The following is a 9,278-nucleotide window of genomic DNA, read 5'->3' as shown; positions in this document are numbered from 1 at the left end:
GACTATTGGATTGGTTGACGCACATCCATCTAAGACAAGACTAGAAGCTCCTAATCTTATCGTCAGTGCAAGAGAGATTATGTGCGTACGACGATGCCTCCTCCCGTCATTGATAATAGTTTTAATTTTTAATTTAAATTATATATTATTATATTAATAATTTATTACTTTAACATATGATATTAATTTAAAGGGACTTTTATATACTGTTTTTTACCTTAACTCATTAAAAAAATGTCTAACTACTTTTACAATATTAAAGTCTATCACTCCTTAAAATCAACATAGAAAGTGATTAACAAGGAAATCAACATAGAAAGTGATTAACACTATTCACTCCTCAATTCTGACGCTGAGGACATGATTGATCACATAAGTTGGGATTAGATATTAATACAATCTAAAATTTAAACAATACTATTCACTCCTCAATTCTGACGCTGAGGACATGATTGATCACATAAGTTGGGATTAGATATTAATACAATCTAAAATTTAAACTATTAATAAATGGATATCTTAATGCTAGAGTGGGCAATTATTTTTGAAATCCTAATAGGGGGAACCAAATTATTTAGAGAAAAAAGATTACTTATAGGATAATGAATTTAAGTATAGAAAGAATTCTTAGATAATAAAATTTACTTATTTCATATATATTCTATGTATCTTAAGGTTTTGCTTCGGAGGGATGAACAAAAGAAAACACTACGATGGTTCTTGAGGTTTTCTATAGTATAAAAAGAAAATTCTTTGGGATTTATTTAAGAAAGTGTTAAAAGTAAATAAAGTATGTTTGAATTATCTTCTGGAAAAATTATATTGCTTGAAGAATTTAATTTCTTCTATAACATAAATATGTAAATCTTGTGTTCATTATATATGAAATTTGTGTTCATATTGTTGATTAATAAAATTATACTTTTGATAATTGCAATGCTATTTTGATAAACAGTAACAAGTGTTATATACTGCTAACACGTTTCATTATACTCCTAAGGACGACATGCATGGTGAGATATCAAGATCAAGATCATCATAATTATTAATCAGCATGGATACTAATTATGAATTTATATAACTGATTTATATTAATCAGCTTGGTAAAGTAGCCGAGAAAGAGTGACAATATTGTGTGTAGGGCTGCCATACACTAAAAGCAGTGCAGGTGAAATAACGCTTTTATCGCCATCATCATCACATCCCTCCATCGAAACAAGCCGCGGATCAATCGCCGTCGATTCGAGATCGGAGGGCTGCTGCGGTCAGAAGTACTCGAGGAGCTTGCGCACCTGCTCGAGAGTGACGAAGAGAACGACGGTGAAGGGGCCCTGGCGACACACGGTGGGCACGAATCCCTTGTAGAGCGCCATGAGGCCCTCCGCCCGCACCGTCTTCAGGACGCAGTCCACCGCCCCGACGTACGGCAGTGGCGCCCCCGCCTCCGCCCTCATGTTCATCACCCGCGTCTTCACCACGTCCACCGGGTTCGACGCCGCAGCCGCAACCAGCCCCGCCGCCAAGCTCGCCGTCACGTGCGTCCCCAGCCCGTCCGCCCCCGCACCGCGGCGCCGCAGGATGGCTTCCTTCGCCTGGTCGTACGTCGCCAGCTGCGACGCCGTCACGATCATCGCCCGGTTCACCGTCAGCGACGAGCCGCGCCACAGGCTGCCCACCCCCTCCTGCCGGATCATCCGCCCGATAGCGTCGAGCACGCTCTTGTAGTTACGGCGCTTCGCCTGGGGGAGCCGCCCGTCGGCCTGCATCCGGACCATGGCCACGTCGGCGGGGTTGCCGACCACGGCGCCGATCCCACCAGCGATGAGGCCGGCGGCGACCTTTCGGTGGAACGGTAGGGACCCGCCGTCGCCCGGCGCAGACCACCGCTTCTTCATCAGGTCGTACAAACCCATTCGGGTGGTGGAGTAGAGGGCCTGGCGGAGGACGGTCGCCGAGACTCCGGAGAAGAGCCCGACAGGACCCTCGGCGCGGAGGATCTGGGCGCCTACCGCGAACGGCCCGGGTCGGCGCGGCGGCGGGGGCAGGGCCGGGTGGTGGTGGGGGAGGGCGGCCACGCCCGCTTCGCCTTGGAGGACGACAGCGGGGCGGAGTGCGGAGACGGCCGGGCTGAGGGCCTCGCCTTGGAGCTGCATCCGGACCTTGATGAGGTCGAGGGGGTGGGTAGTGGACCCGGCAGCAATCGAAGCTATACCTCCCTCCAAGAATCCTTTCAAGCCCATCTCCCCTAGAAAACAGTAGTCGTCCCCAAGGCGGCTTCTTTAGGCCAAAGGGGCAATCAAAAGGAAGGAAAAGGGGGCTCCTTTCACGGATAGGTTCACTGCTGCTGCTACAACAGCAACAACAGCTATAACCAGTTGGGGTTGGGGTTAATCTCACTGGAAACCAGGAGATGGGAATGGAGAGCGATGGCTCTGGAGGACGAATATGGGACGCTGGACCGCTGAGACATACGCCGAAACTGCTGCTGTCTGTGAAAGTACGAGTGGTAACAGATGCAGCGCGAGCGCCATTGATGATGAGTCGAGCTCCCAAATACCACTCAAAGTGTGTGAGAGGCGCAGGAAGGAGACGGCGAGATGGACGCAACAAAGGAGATGTCGAGTGAGTCCGATTAATTTTCGTGACGCGGATTTTGGGAAGCCCTAGTTTGGGGTTTTGGAATATTTGCGGCCGTGGCGATTCTCCGGGTGTCGGATTCAGGCCGTGGGATCGAGGATCGGACGGTCGGAGACGCGCCGTCATCGTCCTCCATGCGCTGTAGGTGGTTGGCCCACCAGACACGTGGCCGCTCCTCGACGCGCATTTCTCCACGATGTTCGATTTGGCTGGCCCTCGTTGCGGCGAGGGGTATAATCTCATCAACCACCGTCCATTACGGCACGTACGTAGAAGATTTGGAAACGGTGTTTGAAGGCGGATGCGAAATTGGAGGGCATGATCAGCGGGGCCCAAACTTTCATCCTTGCTGACGTGTTGAGAGAAGGATGAATATTTTTTATCATTTTATTTTTATTGATTTATGTATTTATATTTATGCTATGATATCTAAAGCATTAATCCAAATGATGATGATGATATATCAAATTTATTTATTAATTTTAAGAATTTAAAATTTTAAAATCTGATCTGATATATTTTTGAAGGTATTGTTTAATTTAATTATAAAATCTCAATTTATTCATTTATTATTTTTAAAAAATTATGTTAATAAATGAGCACAGCAGTCCGCCGATGAGTGGAGGGAGATTTTTCTTTTTTATTGCATTGGCTTATTCTTATGCTCTTATTTTATATCCAAGTGACTTCAATTTCCGTTGTATACTAATGCTACCGTTGATGCAATCAACCACCTCTTTAACATCAATGCAAACGATCTAAGTGCAGATTTTATCCGGCTCAAATCAAGGACCAAAATCTTGTAACTCATGTCTAAGACTACTCTCAACAGAATAATAGCTGTTTTGGGTGAGTATATCGTTTTTTAAAGGAATAAAACCTCAACTCTTGATAAGCAGATTAACTGAGAAATTCTTGCAAGACCTCATTTAGAATTGGTTAAGGATGACATTGATTTAAGAAATAAAATTATTATATAAAAAATTAATATTAAGATGAAGAACAAGTATAATAGATTAAGATAGAAAGTGATCTGCAAAAATTAGACTCTCCTTGATTGAGTAGGAATCTATTGACAGAAATTTTTTTTTTAATATGTGATCTTTAGCTGTTTCTGTCTATTATCTATGTACGAGCAGAGGATCTAGTAAAAATAATACAGACAGTCATTTTTCGTTATCTGAATCCTATTATGATTGATTTCATTTATATTAGTTGATAACCTTAACTAGAATATAATTAAATCTATAATATATCTTTCATAATTAAATAGTATCACATAATATAGTATTCTACCACATTATTCACTAATTAGTAAGATAAAAAAGGTAAGATTATAAAGGGTTCAAAATTAAAAATAAATAAAATAATATTTATTTAAAATTAATTTTATCTAATTGGATTCTAAAATTTTAAAAATTATTTATACTGTATTTGAAAATAGATTAATAAGTCTAATAAATATGATAATATCATATTAAATCCGATTGGTAATACGAGTCATAACGATGATATGTCATCAACGTCATACTTCCTTCTATATACCACAATACTATTAGTTATTCCTAACATAGTCCAAAATGATTATTATAATTTATCTTATCAAATAATCCTATTATCATATTTAACCATAATATATACATATATAAATATGAATAGAATAGTAAAACTAAATAATATAAATAAGATGTCAATTATAATATCCACTTGTATTACCATATATTTTATGGGTTACTCACAAGCTCAATCATAAGAATATATTTTTTTAAATATTTTAAATTATAATATCTTAATAAATAGATCAATAATCAATATAACTTATATTCTTAATTGATATTAATTATTTTAAGATTTTTTCTTTAACTATCGAGTGCTTATACCATAATTAATAGAATTACCAGAGTACTTAGTCTTCTCCAAGAAGAAAACTATTATAATATGTCATAAATTATTTTTGATGATTTGATAATTGAGTTTGATCATATCAAGTCTCAAGATAAAATTTTACAATCATAAAGTTTTTTTAGTGACCTTAAAACATATGACCAAATTAACTTATATTATTAATAATATAATTTATATTATGCAATTCTTATAAATTACCTCTCCAACTAATGTAAACATAAATCATAAAAGTAATTTATAAAATCAATATTTGAAAATATAATTATTTTAAGCTGATTTATTTTTTTGTATATGAGCATATAGTCTTTTATTCCTTCTAGATATCATACTAGTAGTCTTTTAATATTTTATTCCTAAGTCACTCTAATATATACACTGTAAAATTGATTTATGGTCTACTATAAGCTTAAGCATATAATAGACTTTTAATTACTTATACATAAAAAATATTTATCTTTTATTTATTTTTAAAATTATTTAAAAAATACTTGATTGAAATTTTTATTTCTATCATTTGCTGAACAAAGTTTATGCTAAATCTTTCTAAGACTTAATCAATATATTTTTTATAAAATAGTTCTAACAATCCTTGATATCTATCCTTAGGTATTTCAATGTCAATAATATAAATTATCTTATTCATATTAATCATTTTAAAATTCTTGATGAGAAATATTTTAATTTTGTATAACAAACTAAAATTACTACTAGCATACAAAATATAGTCCACATATAAGATCAATACAATAAAATTGCTCCCACTAACCTCTAGATATAAACATTGATCAATAATATTCTTTCTTAAGTCTAAAAAAAATGATATTATAATATTTTACATATAATTATTTGAAAATTTGTTTAAGATCATAAATGGATTTCTTAAATTTATATACTAAATCTTTTATTTCTTTTCTTTTATTTGTAAGTTGTTTAGGTTAATTCATATAAATCTAAATCCTCATTCAGAAAAATTATTTTCACATTCGTCTATTATAATTCAAAATCATAATGAACTATTAATATCATAATAATTTTAACAAGTTTATTAGATAAAATTAAAAAAATATATCATAATAATCAATGCTTTCTTTATGAGTGAAAGCTTTGGCTATAGGTTTGACTTTATATCATTTCATTTATCTTTTGAGTCAAACTTTTTTATAATTATTAGGTAATTCGACAAGTTCTCAAATACCATTTTAGTTACTTAATTTCAATTATTCTTTTATTGTATCGTATTATTTTTAAAAATTATTAATTTTCATAATTTGTAAAAATAATGAGGGATGCTTTTGATTCCTATATCATAATGATTATTATAGATATACTACATAATAATAAGAAATAACATGTTTTCTTTTTCTTTGAGATTATTTTAAAATGATCAATTATTATTGTTTTATAAGATCATTAACAATAACATCAAACGGGATGGGAGTTCATTAATGTTATTATGTTACTCATCCTTATTAATTATTCTTATGAGTTAAGAAATAATAGTCTCTCATATATAAAATGATAAAGGAGTATAGTATGATTGGGGTAATAAAATTTATATCCCTTTAATTTTTTTAGATAAATAATAAAATACTCAGAAATAATCCTTAAATCTATTTTTTTTCATATGAATTGAATATTCTTATAACTATAGGATAATCCTAAATATATAAATATCTCAAGTTAAGTTTTTTATTAGTCTATAACTTAAAAGATAAAATTGACTTACTAGGAACCCTATTCAAGAAATATATAATCAACCTCAAAGCTTCTGTTTTTATTAATTCAAACACAAAAGAATGGCTCATTATACTCCTAACCATATTCATATAAGTGTATGATTTTATTTTTTAACAACCTTGTTTTGTTGTGGCTGTAATATATTAAGCACAAATAATTCATTTTTCTAGAAATCTAATAAAAAGGGTCAGGATTTTGTCTTAGCTCATTACATCTATCAGATTTAATAATTTTAACTTTTCTATTTAATTATCTCTTGACTAAGAGTATTAATCGATTCAGATCATAATAGTTATATCTCAATATGTTATCTATAAAGATGATCAATTTTTTTTTCTCTTTACTAAAATAGAAAATATGGAGTGACATATAGATATAAGCATATATAATTTCTAGGAGTTTATGAAATTATATTTATTCTAATATTTAATCATAAAATTATTGTAAACTCAAGATTCATATTAATTCTATATAGACCATCATACATAATTCAAAAACTAATTTGTATTGAATTATGATGAGTTTGAAATAATATCATAATAATTTTAGATATAAAAATTAAATTTATGAAATTATAGGAACATAGTATACATCCTTAAGATCTATAGAATAAATCATCTTTAAGTGTAAGTGATAAGTGCCAACTATTATCGTTTTCGCTTCAAGATGATAACCTATAATGATAAATATTTTATGCTCTTTTATTTTTTATATTAAAATAAATCTCTATTATTAATGACATAAGTTAAAGCATTAGAATCAATCCACCAAATATTAATTTTTTTTTATAATATTTAATTCAATATATAAAAAAGTCAGACTTATACTTGTCCTTTTAAGTTAAAATATTATAGTCCTCTACCATTTTTATTATAAAAATAGTATTTTACTATGAAGATTTTTCTCTTATGAGTTTATATAATATTTATAATGCTAGGTAATTTATGCTTTAATTTTTTTATTATTACTCACTTCAAAATCAAATTCAGTCAATAGAAAAAGAAAATCGACTAGGGGCTCAATCAAAATTAAAGTTTAACAAAATCAAAATAGTCAGTACTTTAATTAGGTAAATAACAAGGTGCAGTAGGTCAAAATTGCATATTGACTGAAGTTAAAATTAAATAGTTATCAAAAGAATAGTATTGGAAGAATAAATTAAAGGAGCAGCCCCAAAATAGAGTCAAAATTAAATTAGAGTTTTGGTTAAAATTGGGGCTTTACTCTATTGGGTCAAAATTAAGACTGATCAAATTTGGTCGAAATCTAAGTCACTGCCTAAATCGCGCAACCCTATCCCTACGATGACCCCCTCACTGCCGCATGATCGTGCCCTCACTAACAAGCAGCGCTACAGCAGAATGGCCGCTGTAGTGCCTGCGCGAGGCGCTGCCGCCGCTGCCGCGGTGCGCGACCTTCTCCTAACGACAAACTTCTATCGCATGTTGAACCGCCAATGCCAATTGCTATAATCCCTGGTCGTGCGGCCTCCCTTACCGCCCATGGTTTCCCACCAATCGCTCCTCACCAATGACCGGTGTCTGTGGCGCACAACCCTCCTCATCAGGACGGCAGCTTCGTTTCGGCCAATGTAGCCCGCCAACCGTCGCCGCTGCACGACTTTCATACCATGGCATCCTCTCCATGGTCGGCGATTGCCTAGCAGCGCCCCCACCTGCCTTACCGACGCTGTGAAGCAAAGGCCTTGTCCCGTCGACGCCGGCTACAATAGACCTTTTGCCACCCAATGATGCATCACTCAGTTGCGGCGCTAACAGCAACCGTCCGGCTGCGGCCAAGCAACGTCGTGACTCAGCGGTAATTATTCCTGCCACCGCCATCGATGAACCTTTCGTGTCGCACCTTTACGTCAGTGCTGCCCATGATAGGATCAACAACCATAGCAAACGGCTTATCTTTGCTGCATCGTTGTTGACAACAAGCTGCCAACCGATTAAAGTCGGACACTAATACCCTTGCAATCTCCAAACACGACTCTACCTTGTATAGATTTCACACACGAGTGCGAGGAAATCTTCATCCAATCTCCAAACACAACGACTCTACCTTGCATAGATTTCACACACGAGTGCGAGGAAATCTTCATCACTTGCAAGCAGGCAAACAAACAGAAGGGAAAGCTTAGGCGTAATCAGTCTACGTGACATAGATTATATGGTGCAAGCACTACATGATCGAAACTAGAAACAATAATCCGATTTAATCAAAATAAATTTAATGCATAAATAGATTAAAAATAAATATACTAGTTTCATTGATGATCTACAATAATTTAGATTTCAAAATTTTGATTCTGATATCAATAGTAAGAAATAAAATTGTTTGTAAAAATTTAATGTTAAAATTGAAATAAATTATTATAGATTAAGATAAAAAAAAAAGCATGTATCTTTATCCCGAGGCAAGTGGGAATCAAAACTCTTTGATTCGAAGAGGCCATTAGGCACACTGCAAAGCTAACAGATGAAGGAAAAAAAGAGTTCTCAAGAGTGAGATCTTTGAACTTGGATTCGAATTAATTGAAGAAAGACCTTTCTTTCTTTTTATTTTAATCAGAAAAAAAATTCTTTCAGCATGCAACTGATTTCATAAGCTGTGGCTCAGACTTATGATAGAGAAGAGTACGGCTAAAATGCAGTGACATAATATTAAGCTTCTTCCCTCATAGTAAAGCTAAAAGATAAGCCGATGGTCGAGTCATAATGTGCTTGTTGATGATGACCAAGATCTGGTTTTATTCAATCTATATAATTTTATTACATTATTATTATAACAACAACATATAACTATCAATATCAAACATATTCTTATAATTTATTCACATAAGAACGAAACGTAAATGAAAAAAAAAAAAAATTCAATACTGTTAGCTTTTGCATGGATCAAATATGATACGAATTTTTTAACCCAGGCCAACGACAATAAAATACCACAAGAGGGATTTCAACTCATCAAAACACAGTAAGAGCACAAACCAA

At 34.2% G+C, this 9,278-nt stretch overlaps 1 protein-coding gene across 1 annotated transcript; it reads right to left on the bottom strand.

Annotated features, from left to right (window-relative positions):
• Positions 1 to 1,057: 1,057 nt before the first annotated feature.
• On the bottom strand, positions 1,058 to 2,626 carry LOC135612688 (mitochondrial uncoupling protein 5-like). Its single transcript, XM_065109268.1, has one exon. The coding sequence runs from the start codon at positions 2,238 to 2,240 to the stop codon at positions 1,266 to 1,268; it is 975 nt and encodes a 324-aa protein (XP_064965340.1). The 5' UTR covers positions 2,241 to 2,626; the 3' UTR covers positions 1,058 to 1,265.
• Positions 2,627 to 9,278: the final 6,652 nt, after the last annotated feature.

Source organism: Musa acuminata, chromosome BXJ2-5 (genome assembly GCF_036884655.1).
Source record: "Musa acuminata AAA Group cultivar baxijiao chromosome BXJ2-5, Cavendish_Baxijiao_AAA, whole genome shotgun sequence".
NCBI classification, from domain to species: Eukaryota; Viridiplantae; Streptophyta; class Magnoliopsida; order Zingiberales; family Musaceae; genus Musa; species Musa acuminata.
This window is presented reverse-complemented; position numbering and strand designations above follow the sequence as displayed.

Bases quoted from the DNA above. Each gene is read 5' to 3' on its own strand.
- LOC135612688 (XM_065109268.1), bottom strand. From the start codon at position 2,240: ATGGGCTTGAAAGGATTCTTGGAGGGAGGTATAGCTTCGATTGCTGCC.